This window comes from Giraffa tippelskirchi, chromosome 8, assembly GCF_054371585.1.
Source record: "Giraffa tippelskirchi isolate mGirTip1 chromosome 8, T2T-mGirTip1v1.2.pri, whole genome shotgun sequence".
Classification (NCBI taxonomy): domain Eukaryota; kingdom Metazoa; phylum Chordata; class Mammalia; order Artiodactyla; family Giraffidae; genus Giraffa; species Giraffa tippelskirchi.
The window spans coordinates 87,929,486-87,943,014 of NC_137282.1; the positions used below are offsets into that span (position 1 = coordinate 87,929,486).

The following is a 13,529-nucleotide window of genomic DNA, read 5'->3' on the forward strand; positions in this document are numbered from 1 at the left end:
TTGTAAACAAAATGGAAGGTGACCTTGGAGCATTTTCCTCTGTCCATTTACCTTGAAGGGTTGTTACTTGGAACAGTTCCTGTTGGACGCAAATACAATTACCTTTGGTCTCTATTTAATTGTTGGCAAATACAGCATCTGCCCTTGCCTGATTAACTGGAGAGTACTCTCAGATGCTATTCAGTAAAGCTTTACTGCTTTCACATAATTAGATCATTTAAGAGCTTATAGACTTATTTCCTTTTACTTCATTAATCCCCCCCACCTTAAATAGATTCTGAATTTTATCAGAAAAGATAAGACTACTGTATTCCAAAAACCTGATGACAGGATAATATATACAATGAGAAAAGAACTAATTTTGTGTTCTTGATTACCTCAAATTATGCTTTTGTAATCTGCAAATTAAGCATTCCATGGAGACTAGTGGGGGAGGGCCTGATTCCCTCTTCTCTGAAAAATGTTGAAACTATTTAAATAACTTAATATTTCTTCTTGAAACCACGTATGCATATGCATTTGACACTATTTTAATCAAGGGAATTTCTCCTGAACTGCCAATATTCCTTCTTTCAATTTTGATTATTTACATCAGGGAGGGAGCTTAGGTGGGAAGGCATAGAGCGAGCAAGAGGGAGAAGGGAGAGAGCGAACTCAGTGCACAAGAGAAAGCGAGGAAAGACACAGAAGATAAAAGATCCGCACGGGACTGCCAAGCTACTCAAGTTCTCAGGAGAAATAGAGGCCTGGAGTCGACAGGAAATGGAGGCCGCAAACACCGCTTTGGGAAAGAATCAACCCGAAAGGGACCTCTCGCAACCCCGCAGCTTTCCATTCTCTTCTGCAGCTGCTAGGAGGCTTCTCTACCTGGACAAAAACAGCAGTGCCAAAGGTTCAAGCAGGTCATCAGCTTATTTCTAACAGTTCTTTTCAGAGCAAGCGATAGAGGCAAGCGGTATGGCTCAGGAGGCAGTTAATGAATCATAGGCATTTTGAGTTTGGCAGAGATTAAACCTGAAGGTGGAGAAGGAACTGGCAACCCACTCCAGTATTCTTGCCTGGGGAATCCCATGGACAGAGGGCCTGGAGGGCTGCATTCCATGGGTTCACAAAAAGTTGGACTCGACTTGAGTGACTAACACACACACACACACACCCCACACACACCCCCCACACACACACCCCACACACACACACACACCACACACACACACCACACACACCCCTGAAGAATGAGACTGCCTAGGGCCAACCAACTTTCTCCTGGGGTTTATTCAGTGTTCTGAATTCCTCCTCTGGCTCCCTTGTTAGCATTGATTCAAAGAGGTGGTCAGAGAAGTTCACCCAGTACATATTCTGGTACACAATAAACCACATGCAGTTACCTACTGATCCATTACAGGAAAGAAATCCAGGAATCCTTTTTAATTGAGAATGAGCTGGTAACCTTTCCTCCTTAGGAGGGCCAGCAAGCAAAACTGCTGTTAGGAAAGCCTTGTTCACATCTGTACAACTCTGGTCTAGTTCCCTAAGAAAAAAATACAGACACCCTGCCTCTCCCCACGGGTACTGGTCTGCTTATCAGATACTCTATTCATATTTCAAGGTCCTGTTCTAGGCTCCCTCTTCCAGGAAGTTTTCCTAGAGCTTTCTAATCAGGCCCTGTCTTCACAATGACACTGAAGCCTTCATAGTCTACTGTCAGTGGAAAGCTAGTTTCTGGAGTCTTCTTAAGCATACAGGATACTTAGACTCCTGTTGGGAGAAGGGCTATATTTTGATTCTTTTAAAATCCCTTTGAGACGCTGGAGTGAAGGGCACACAATTGCATTTTTCGAGTGGCTGAATTTGGAGTTATAATAATTAGAGGAAAATCGTTTTAGATTCAAGTAGTTACAGCAGCAGCCCTCATTAGTGAATTCTTTTCACTATCCCTTTAAGATGAGCTGCAGCCCCAAACGGTGTCCAGAAGCTTAAAAAAAAAAGGCTTTTTTCTGCTGCTCTTCAAAGCAAATGGTAGGTTTCAATTATTCCCTGAAAAATGTAAGGAATTCATATGGAATCAGAAGAGAACACTTGTCGGCCTTATGTCATTCCCAAATGCACACCCCTCCAAGTCCATGCCTTCCAAAGATGAAGCCTGTAAGCTCTGAAAGACTAGCTTCTCTACTGCTCTCACTACACTTGGTTAACAAGCAGCAAGCTGTCACTACTACAAGCCAAGCATTAGGATGACTAGATTACTAAGAATTGAGTCCTATTGCCTTCCATTAGATTGGGTAATATGTTTTTAATCTATACCACTGTCTTGAGAAACAAAATATCACATCCTTCTACGATGCTTGTTTTTTTAATAAACCCAACATAAAATTATGACTATTTTCTTTTCCAAATGAAACTAAATAGAGATTCTGATATACAGCCCATTAAACTCCTCCATCCACAGCCCCAATGCATCTCCCTGCATTCAGTTCTACTGGATTGCTGTAAATAATACTAGGGTCCTCAGGAAACACATATTACACCAATATCAGGGTTTTGCATTTCCCATGAGAAAAGCTATCTAAAATGTCAATCAAAAAAAAAATCTCAAAATCAATCCCTCAGTTAAGAGAAACAAGATGTAAAAGCATTCTGGAGAAATATTAAAAAAAAAAAAATGAAAAAACAAAGGCCTAGGATTAGTTCAACAAATGACATGGACTTCTATGTCCCCAAACATAATATCCATATAACTCTCCCCATCTGAAACACCTTCTGAGAACTGGGGTTATTTACTAAACTAGAATTGAACTGAACTAAACTGGAACTGATTTACGTGCAAATTTACAAACTTAGGAGAGAGATCTGCAAAGTTTAGACACACAGAAAATAAAGTCTTTCTCCTTTCCCATAAGATATGCTATCCCTGCTCTCCTCATCCACACCAAAAAAAATTACTCAAATTTTAAAAATAAAAAGCCACAAACTGCTTGAATATCTCAAGCTGCAAAGAACCATTTGGCCCAGATACAGGGTAAGGACTTTTAGTTAGCCTTCTAACAGAAATCTGTGCAAAGAAGTTCAAACTCCACCTCAGAAGGAAAAATCTGCTAACTATACTAGCCCTTCCTTGTGTCTTAATCTTGTCATTTATCTTGCCATTGGTTTTTATAATTCATCCCTGAAATAGAGCAAATGTTACTCAGCAGCGGCTAGAACATCTCAGGCGCAGCAGGTTGGCAAGATCATCAGTCTGAGGGAAGAGCTGCTGCAGAAGTGCGCGAAGAAGCCTGTGATGCCCTAAACCAAGGCCACCGGGCAAGTGTAACCAGTAGGGACAACCTCACATTATCTGTTGTCCAAAACTCTCCTCCAGGGTGGGTCAGCATAATCCCTTCTCTACCACTGGTCAAGGCAGGTCACACGTTTTTCAAAGACTCCATATATCGAGTTTTGAAAAGTCCTTGGTTCAACCGAAAGCCTACTGTGTGTGAAGCCCTATGCGTGTCTGCATAAAATCATAACAAATTAGGCTGGTTCTGAAGCTATTAATATTAGCAGGAGGGAGATACGGACTTTCAGAACACGGAGGAGACATATATATATGGGCTTTAAAAATATGGTGGCAGGAAAGTGGGAGGCAGGAACCTGTGATACTGGAAGCATGCACAGACCGAAGAAGTAAAGAGTCTGAAGTACTCAGCCAGGTTAAACCACGGTTGTGATGCTTGCTCGCACCTGAGCTAGGGAAGAAGAGCAACACTGCCCACCCCCCTTCCTCTCAGTCACTCTCTTTAAGTGGCAAGACGACACACCCCCTACCAACCTACAAGGCTCCAAGTGTGATCCTCCGCATCCTTCGGCGTCCACCCTGAAGCCAAGGCTCCGGGAACACCCTAGCAGGCCAGCTCCCTTTTCGTCCCCCTCATGTACCCAACCCCATCCCCTCAAGGTGGTCACAGCCACTCCCCTGGCACCTCCAGCTCCTGACTATGTCATCGGAAGCCTACCCCTCAATACCGTCTCTCCTTCTCCCCTCTGCGACTCGCCTGCCCACATTAATGCCCCCGCCCTCCAGGACCCACCGCGGTCGGCCCCAGGTCCCTGGCAGGGGAAGCCCCGCACGGCCCCCGCTCCCGACGCCCTATCCTCCAGGTCCAGGTCCAAACCTTAGCCCTGACCCGGACGGAGCCGGAGCTCCTTCGGGCCTAGTCAAGGACACCAATCCGCCGTGCCCTCACCCTGCCCGCAAGGCCTCAGCAGCCCTGGCTGGTCGCCTCCTCCACTCGGGACACTCACCCAAATATGACCGGGCGGTGGCCGTAGAAAGTGAACGACCAACGAAGGGATAGTGCGAGGCGCCTCCCCTCCGCCACTAGCTTTATAGCCGCGCACCCACCAGACTCCGGCAAGGCCGGGAGTCCGTGAGAGGCGGGACAGTGGCCCCAGCAGCCAATCGTGACCCGCAGAGGAGCCCTGTAGTGCCCGCCCCCTAGCCCGGCTTCAACCAATCCGAAGGAAACTAGAGGAGGCACTAGCTGGGGCTTTTCCCTCGTGGCTGGAAGGGCGGGGGAAGGGGCGGGGACAAAGCCGGAGGGCCGTGAAAATGGGGTGAGAGAGTGACGTGTGGTGGCCCGAGAGCAGGCCTACCAATGACAGAGCGGCGAGACACGGCGAGAGCCAACGGGAGCGGAGTGAGAGGTTCTCCAGCCAATTGAAGCTCAGCGAGAGGAGATGAGAACCAATGAGGCCTCCGCGTCCCACCACTGGGGAGAGATGGTCCAGTGTGGGAGGCAAGTTGGTCCCTGCTGGAGAGTCCGTCAGGTTGCTTAGCAACCAGAGCTTGGATTCACCTGTAAGATTTCAAAAATACTTGATTTAAATTCAATCTTAACGTTTTCTAGTTTCCTAGAGCAGCCAGGCGTGCCCTCATTACAAGCTGGAGCAGAATACATCACCAAGAATTTGTAAATTTATAAATATTCTAAATACCAGATTTGTAGATACTCAATATTGTAACCTCTATACAAAATAACTCGGAGAAGGCAATGGCAACCCACTCCAGTACTCTTGCCTGGAAAACCCCATGGACAGCGGAGCCTGGTAGGCTGCAGTCCATGGGGTCGCTAAGAGTCAGACACGACTGAGCGACTTCACTTTCACTTTTCACTTTCATGCATTGGAGAAGGAAATGGCAACCCACTCCAGTGTTCTTGCCTGGAGAATCCCAGGGACAGGGGAGCCTGGTGGGCTGCTGTCTATGGGGTCGCACAGAGTCGGACACGACTGCAGCGACTTAGCAGCAGCAGCAGCAGCAGCATGCAAACTAACTAAACCTAAAAGCATGTTGGGTTTGGGATTAGACACTAGTGAGGAGGTTCAGGGGCCTTGCCTAAGCAGGGAGTTTGTCCTAATTCTTGGATTTTTGCTAGCCCATACCATATACTCTGAGGAAAGTGGCTCCACCTGGCCCATTCTCCGCTGTATCTGCTGACCTTGATATGTGATAGTTGCTGAATAAAAGGTTGTTGAAAGAAGGAAGAGGTCTCATAATTCTCAGTATAGCAAATCCACAGGATAAGCACCATCTAATTTCCTAGGAAAGAGAGAGGAGCAATTCAAGCTGGAGGAAAGCACTGAAACACTGGGAGAATCCGAAGGAGGATAATTATACCCTAAGATAGACTGGGCCTCATCTCCTCAGACAGAGAAACTGTAGTACTTTGGTGCGAAACCATGAGAGTTTCTGAGTTGTTTGTGTCTCCCCTTCAGTCTCATTATGACACAGGAATGCTGTTGATAAGGGGTCACTGATGATTCTATACATCACACAACTACTGTTATGTGAAATTTCTTATCCACTATAGATAATAACCTAGTAAGAGGCATTCTCAGCAGGAAAGTGGCAATGGAACCACTGTGGCATAAGTTACTTGGGGGAGAGGACAACTCAATAATGGTTATACTCCATAATGTTTCTCATGACATTCGTTCTGTTCCAGAACCAATGTCACTGATACCTTCATAAAGTAACTAGGTGATAGAGACATCACTTGATTGTGACCAATAGCAATCTGAGGATGAGATTTAAACATTTTGGACATGTTAAAATTCACTGAAAGACAGTAAGGACAGACACAAGAAAGAAGACAGCTTTGTCCTTAGAAAAACATTTTTAGCAGTAGAGCAAATATTTCCAACTCCAGGAGTACACAATAGGAAATAATTAGCTAGATAGTCTTGAAGATTATTTTGCACAACAGGAAATTCCCACAAAGCCCAGACTGCCTTTTTGATTGAATTAATCTCCAATTAAGCAAAGTGAGCATGGTTGTTGATTATTGGGAAGTCAAGCAATAGACAATGAAACAGGTTAATAATTAAATACAGAACTTGTCAATTGAATTTTAAAACACAAGCCTCTGTGATTCTGTGAAATATAATGGTAGATTATACCAGGCTACATATGTATTAGCTATCCATGCAACTGAGGACAAAATATACGTATATTTATTTTGATTGCAAGTGTAAGGATTTTTTTTTACTGGAATTATACTTTATTTATTTATTTTTAATAAATTTATTTATTTTAGTTGGGGATTTTTGAGCTACAATTTGACATAAGCATGTCATACTTCAATGTGCATATTTAAGCTTGTTAATATATGTTTAATTATATTGTTTCTAAATTTAATGCCAAGTAGTGTCAGTAAATCACTGTAGATGATATATATCAAAGGGAAAGTATACTTTATTGTTCTGCCCGACTTTAAAAGGAACAAACTTTAAGAAGCAAAAAATGAAATATTGCCTGCCATATCAGTAAACAAAGGATGTCACAGTCATCATTGATTGTAGCCACCTGCCATACATGAGCTGGTGAGCCCTGAGGGAACTCAGTAAGGAAAGAATACCTGCCAACTGTAGCCATGTGACTGCAGCCACTCCCCATGGTGAGCCCTGAGAAAACTCAGAATTTAAAAATACAAAATACTGACCCCAGATAGCTGAGCTTTTGCATATCAGAGGAATAATTTCAGTGAGTCCAGACTCTTGCATCTTCCCATACACAGAAAAGCGCTAACTTCCTTAACTTGGGATATCTGTTTTTCTTTAACAGTAAACTTTGGAAGTTCTAACTACATGGTCTTTGTTGCAAAACTTCTGTGTAACCTGGTTCCCCCATCGATGCCTCAGAGCAGTTTTTTCAGGGTTTCTTAAGATGCTGCCTCCCAAGCTTAAAGTCCTAAAAATTCCTACCAAATAAGATATAACTCTCAACTTTTAGGGTGTTCCCAGGTAGAAGGCAATGGCAACCCACTCCAGTACTCTTGCCTGGAAAATCCCATGGATGGAGAAGCCTGGTAGGCTGCAGTCCATGGGGTCACGAAGAATCGGACACGACTGAGTGACTTCACTTTCACTTTTCACTTTCATGCATTGGAGAAGGAAATGGCAACCCACTCCAGTGTTCTTGCCTGGAGAATCCCAGGGACGGGGGAGCCTGGTGGGCTGCCGTCTATGGGGTCGCACAGGGTCGGACACGACTGAAGCGACTTAGCAGCAGCAGCAGGTAGCGCTAGTGGCAAAGAACCAGCCTGCCAGTGCAGGAGACATAAGAGATGCGAGTTCGATCCCTGAGTTGGGAAGATCCCCTGGAGAAGGGCATGGCAACCCACTGCAGTATTCTTGCCTGGAGAATCCCATAGACAGAGGAGCCTGGAGGGCTACTGTCCACTGGGTCACAAAGAGTTGGACACAACTGAAGCGACTGAAACTCACTCATGCTCAGGTTTTAGGTTGTGAATTTTTCTATTAGTCAACAATGTAATGGTAACATTTAGTATTATAAATTCATCTATTGAGCAAGCATTTACTTTTTACTCTGTGTCACAAATTGCTCTAGACCTATGCTGTCCAATGAGGCAAGTGCTACCTATACATAGCTTGTGAGCACTTGAAGAGTGCTAGTCCAAAGTGAGCTGAGCTGTACTATACGTGTGAAATAAACACCAAGTTTTAAAAACTTAGTACAAAAAAGGAACTCTCTCCCTAATAATTTTATATTGATTACTTGTTGTAATGATACTTTAGTTATATTGTGTTAAATAAAAATTATTATGAAATTAACTTCACCTGTTTATTCTTAGTTTTTTGCATGGCTGCTAGAAAATGGAAAACTACATATGCAGCTCCATGTATGACTCCCAATGAGCTACAGTAGAAAGATACAATTGAAAGACGAACTCTGTCGTTAAACTATTTATAGTCCAAAGAGTGAAGGAGAGAAAAATAAAGCAAAGGGCTGGGTTTCCAGTCACTGTCTCACTAGATAAAGGGCAGGAGAAGATGGGATAGAAGGAATCCTTAGATTTTTCAGTTAAAGGTGTCTCTGTCTCTTCAGCTCTAAGCAGCTTTATTTGGCTTAAATATTCTGTCAGTTCAAAGGTCAGTTCCCTATCAGGGCTCCATCTTTTGAAGCCCTTTTGCTTGGCAAGAGGGCAATTGCCAGGGCTCACCAGGTTGTTCTACACCAGAAGAGGGCTCAGTCCTAGCTATGGGTTCTTGTACTGGCCTCCCTTTGATGAACAGGACTTAGCCTTGGTACTGTCTCATGCTGCAAAATCCCAGAGCTCACTTTCATTTATACCCTACCCGGTAGTATGCACACAGCAGCCCACTACTAGGCTCATTCAGCCCCTTTTGCAGCAAAACTCCTCAACAGTGCCAGCCAGAGTTTCAGCTGTCTTCTTTCCTCTGCATGGCATGAGGCACCCCTATAGAGATAATCCTTCTACATGGCTTAAGAAGCTGAGAGAGGCTTAGGGCCCAGTCCCAACCTGACTGCAGACTGACAGTCTGACAGACTGACAACAGCAATTCTGCTGCCACAGCCAGAGATTCTCCTCTCGCCAGACCATCTGACCACCCCTCATGAGAACTTGATTGAGAACCCTACTGATTTAGCACTCCCACCTCGAAAAGCCATTCCTGTTTCCAACACTACTCTCCTCCAGGGTTTTACTTCTACTCTTCTCACCTCTGAAAGGGTTACTACCATTTGAGGATCCTGAAAAATATTTTTAAAATAGCACAATTAATAATTATAATACTACAGTTCAAGTGCTACATAAAGAAGCATGCCCAAGGACTTCCCTGGCAGTCTGCAGAGGACAGGGGTTTGATCCCTGGTGGGGGAACTAAGATCCCGCATACTGTGCAGCATGGCCAAAAAAAAAATCATGCCCAAATGACAATGGAGGTCCAGAGAAGTATCTAGTCAATCCCTGTGGTTAAGGCAGGCTTTCCAGAGCAGGTGATGTTCATTCATTTATCACGTTCAGGAGTCTTTACTGAGCGCAACTGTGTGCCAGGTTCTGTTCCAGGCTCAGGGGATTCTGTGCGCTAAACAAGACAGACACAATATCTAACCCAGGCATGTTTAGTTTTTGGAGACTAAACATTATGTAAGAAAATAAGTTGCAGTATCATCAGGTAATGATTATACTATGAAGAAAATAATGCAGAGTAATGAGACAGACACTGGCTGTCAGATGGGAAAGCACTCAAAGTGGTTAGGAAAGATCTCTATGAGACAGTGACACCTGAAGGATGAGAAGGAGCCAATATATGAAGCTCTGGAGGCAGAGTGATGCACAGGGAGGAACTACCTTCAAAATAGGAAACAAAAGGCCCATGTGTCCGAGCTGAGTTTTGAAGAACTAAGAGGTTATCTGGGTTGCAGACCAGAGGGCAGGAAGGAGAGGAGTGGGGAGAAGAGTCATTTCAGGAAAAGGGATCCATCCATATATGCAGGAACTGCAGCTTTCATCAAGAATGATAAAAATAAGTGGAAATCATGGGAACAGTGAGATCTCCCTTGAGCTAGATTTTTCAGATGAAAGGAGTGTTAATGGATCAGGGTTAAAATTTTTTCTGTGTTATTGGGAAGAAAAGGAGTGAGTTCAATGGAACTTCCTTCTCACACTGTGATCTGGAGGGCAGTCTGCAGCACCCTTGTCAACATCAGTAAAGAGAATTTACAGAGCATCTACTCTCCCTTCATTTAAACCCACTGAATAAGCCCCAAATTACAAATTTGGAAATTGAGGCACCAAGTGGTTAGATAGCTTGTTGCAAGTTTATTACAAAGTAACAAGCTGGGATTAAAATCTAGGTCTAGCAACTTCCCTGGTGGTCCAGTGGTTAAGAATCCGCCCTGCAATTCAGGGGACACAGGTTCAATCCTTGGTTTGGGAACTAAAATCCCACATGCCTCGGAGTAACTAAGTATGTGCACCTCAACTAGAGAGTCTGTGCACCACAATGAAAGATTCTGAGTGCTGCAACTAAGATGCAACACAGTCAAATAAACAAATACTAAAAAACAAAAAAAACCAAACTCAGGTCTTAGGATGCAAAACCCATACTCCTTCCACCATTCTATGTACAAAAACATAATTGTACTCAAAGTTAGAGTGAAGTGGTAGATATCAAATAAGGAAAGGTAGGTAACTTCTCCTAGGACAGCACTTATTACCCTTGGGGAATCTTACAATAGAACAGGTTTGGTGCTTGGTTCATGAGCTCAGCAGACCTCTTTTATCAGCTTGCTAGGAGTAGGTCCTCTGGGGAGTGTACCACATTAACCAAGTTGATAATGCATAAAATCAGAATGCCAGCCTGTTAGTTATAGTACAAAAGGGACCACAGCCTTCAAAGTCTACATGACTCACCCTCTAGATTATACACAGAAAGTCAAGTCATCCGCAGACAATTGATTGGTAAACATGAAATTGGGAAGATGTTAGAAAGAAAGCTCTTTCATGCTACTGGGTTAAGATAACATGAAGTATCCATTTCTCAATAGAATGGTCTTCCCAGTTGGAGGGGACATATGCCAAGGCCATAAACCATCAGTTGCCTTCACCTAGGCCCCTTTAAGACCTGCTTTGCTGATGAGACTAGAATACTTGAAATTTACTCCTAAACTCTCTTCTTCTGTGGACTGTGCTTAATCCAACACTGTTTGCCTTCAAACCTATGGCTTCCCTTTTTACAAGTCTGTGGCTGATCATCTCCTTCCAGAGTTCAGTTCTCTAAACAAGTCAGTATAATCAATCAGGTTAAAGTCAAGTCTTAATTGCCTTAATTCTTTCAACTAACTTTTTCTATCTCTGCTCTGTCAGCTTTCTAAGGCTTATTCCTCTGCAGATATGCTTAGGGGGTGCCTCAGGGTGGACTCACCTACCTGGCCCACACACTGCCCTCCTCGTCCCTCATGGTGGGGTATGGAAGGTATATATTAACAGCATCCAGTCCACAAACAGCCTGAATTATGCAATGCGGTTACCAGTGAGTAACCAGTGGCTTCTAAACTGGTGAAAGAAAACCTTTCTAAAATCAACCACCACCTGCTTTACCTTCACAACCTAAAAACAGGTGGGGTGCTGAGGGTAGGGAGAGAGGGAGGTCAGAGTCATCAGCCCTGGGAGGAGTCCAATGTTTTGGGAAGGAGATAATTTCTTCCTGCCCTGTGGAGGAAGGGAGGGTAGGTCTTCTTCTATCCACTCTGCCCCCCACCCCCAGGTTAAATCCAGGTTTGGAGTTGTTGACAAGAATCAAGCATTATGGGGGAATACAATGATCATAATTAGCTTTAGCCTCCCCTAAAAATTGGATTCTGTTCATCAGGAGGATGGAGCAAAGGACTGAAGATAGACAGGAAGGGTATCTGCAAATGTGGGGGAGTCTCCAGCTGGAAGCTGTTCCACTCGAGCACCCACACTTCCTACGTGTGGGTGTGGGTCCCTGGGGCTACACAGAGGCCCAGCAATCATGGGATTCTGCCAGCCAGGCTTGCAGCTTTATGACAGTTCATTCCTTTTAAACCCTAATTGGAGGCTGGTTGATCTGATTTGGAGATTCCATTTGTTGGTGTATGAGTCACTGTTCTGGTTGCAAAGAATAGAAACCAACAGGAACTAGCCTAATCAATTGGTTCACATAAAAAATCCAGGAGGTTGGTTTTGTTTCAAGGATAATTTGATCCAAGAAGTCAGTTGATGTCTTTTATTATTTTTGTGGTCTCCATCTTTCAAGAATGCTTTCCTTGGAGCTGGCATTTTTCTCTGAAATTCTCCTTCCTTTCTAGAGATTTCCATCCTTATAAGGTTAGCAGTTGCAAACAAGACAGAACAAGTCCTTGTTCCCAGAGGGCTTATTTTCTAGTGGAGTAGGCTAAAGAAAAATGCATGGGCTTCCTAGGTGGCTCAGTGGTAAAGAATCCACCTTCCAAAGAGGGAGATGCCGGAGACTCCATTTTGATCCCTGGGTCGGGAAGATCTCCTGGAGAAGGGACTGGACAGAGGAGCCTAGCGGGCTACAGTCCAGGAGGTTGAGAAAGAATCAGACATGACTGAACCACTGGGCATGCACTAAAGAAAACACAGTCTTGTGTGTTTCCTCCACTCTCAACACTCTGCTATAACACAGCTTCACTTCTGAAACCAGACCTGGATTTTCTACACATCAAGCAAGTCTTCAACACCAGCTGGGTGCCCCACAGTTTAACTCAGTTCTACAGGTTAAGGGCCCAGTCCCACAAGACTGGCCCCACCCCAAACCACTTCAGACACCAATCACATGTTTAGGTGGTTAGCTGTGTTTCTGACTTGCCAGCTATGAATCAGAAATTCCCATACTGCATCCTTAGGTTCAGTTAATTTGCTTGAGTGTCTCATGGAACTCAGGAGAACAGTTTATTTACTGGATTACTAGCTTATTACAAAGGTTAGTAAAGGATACTCACCAATAGCAAGTTGAGGAGATGCACAGGGTGAGGTCCAGGAGGGTCCCACGTACAGAATCATCTGTCTCCATGGAGTTTGGAGTGGGCCAGCCACCCAGCATGTGGCTATGTTCTTGTTCACCAATCTAGAAGTCCTCTAAACCTTGTCCTTTGGGGGCTTTCTGGAGACTTCATTTTTTAGGCGTGGTTGATTAAATCATTGGCTGTTATTAACTGAATTCATTACCCAGCCCCTCTTCCTTCCCCAGAGGTATTGGGGGTAAGTTCTGAAAGTTCCAACCTTCTAATCACCTGGTTGGTTCCCTTGGCAACCAGTCACAGCCTTAGATGCTTTTTAAAAATTCACTTTATTAATGTAAACTCAGGTATGGGTTGAAAGAGGTTTGTGATTGAATAGCAAGATACCTCTTATCACTCTTATGACATAGGAAATTCCAAGGGTTTTAGGAACTCTGTGCCAGAAACAGGATGAAGATCAAAAATATATTTTTGATTATAAGTCACTATCTCAAACATGCAGAGGCATCAGGTAAATATATATAAATAAATCCATAATAAGATAGACTATTTCCACATTGCATATTATTAAGAAAATAAACCAGGATAATAAGATAGAAGCTAATTGGCTGGGAGGAGGATGGTGATACCTGAGGAAGTTAGGAAAAAAATTCATTTCTGGGAAAGCTGATCCAGGAAATCAATGATAAGAAGCCAGCCGTACGAAGCTCTGGATATT

At 43.9% G+C, this 13,529-nt stretch overlaps 1 protein-coding gene across 50 annotated transcripts in view; it reads right to left on the bottom strand.

Moving 5' to 3' along the window:
• Positions 1 to 13,054, bottom strand: part of HMGCS1 (3-hydroxy-3-methylglutaryl-CoA synthase 1) — a 28,056-nt gene extending 15,002 nt beyond the window's left edge. For 3 of the 50 annotated variants that reach the window (XM_081517605.1, XM_081517604.1, XM_081517615.1), the window contains exon 1: positions 12,794 to 13,054. In XM_081517605.1, coding sequence (XP_081373731.1) covers positions 12,794 to 12,894 — 101 coding nt within the window. In that variant the 5' untranslated portion in view covers positions 12,895 to 13,054. Of the gene's footprint in view, positions 1 to 377; positions 868 to 1,389; positions 1,479 to 3,804; positions 4,338 to 4,632; positions 4,836 to 5,421; positions 5,579 to 5,656; positions 5,890 to 8,958; positions 9,053 to 12,793 lie in introns of those variants that run through there. The other 47 variants (XM_081517637.1, XM_081517636.1, XM_081517606.1 and 44 more) reach the window with 33 other exon arrangements.
• Between the last annotated feature and the right edge of the window lie 475 nt (positions 13,055 to 13,529).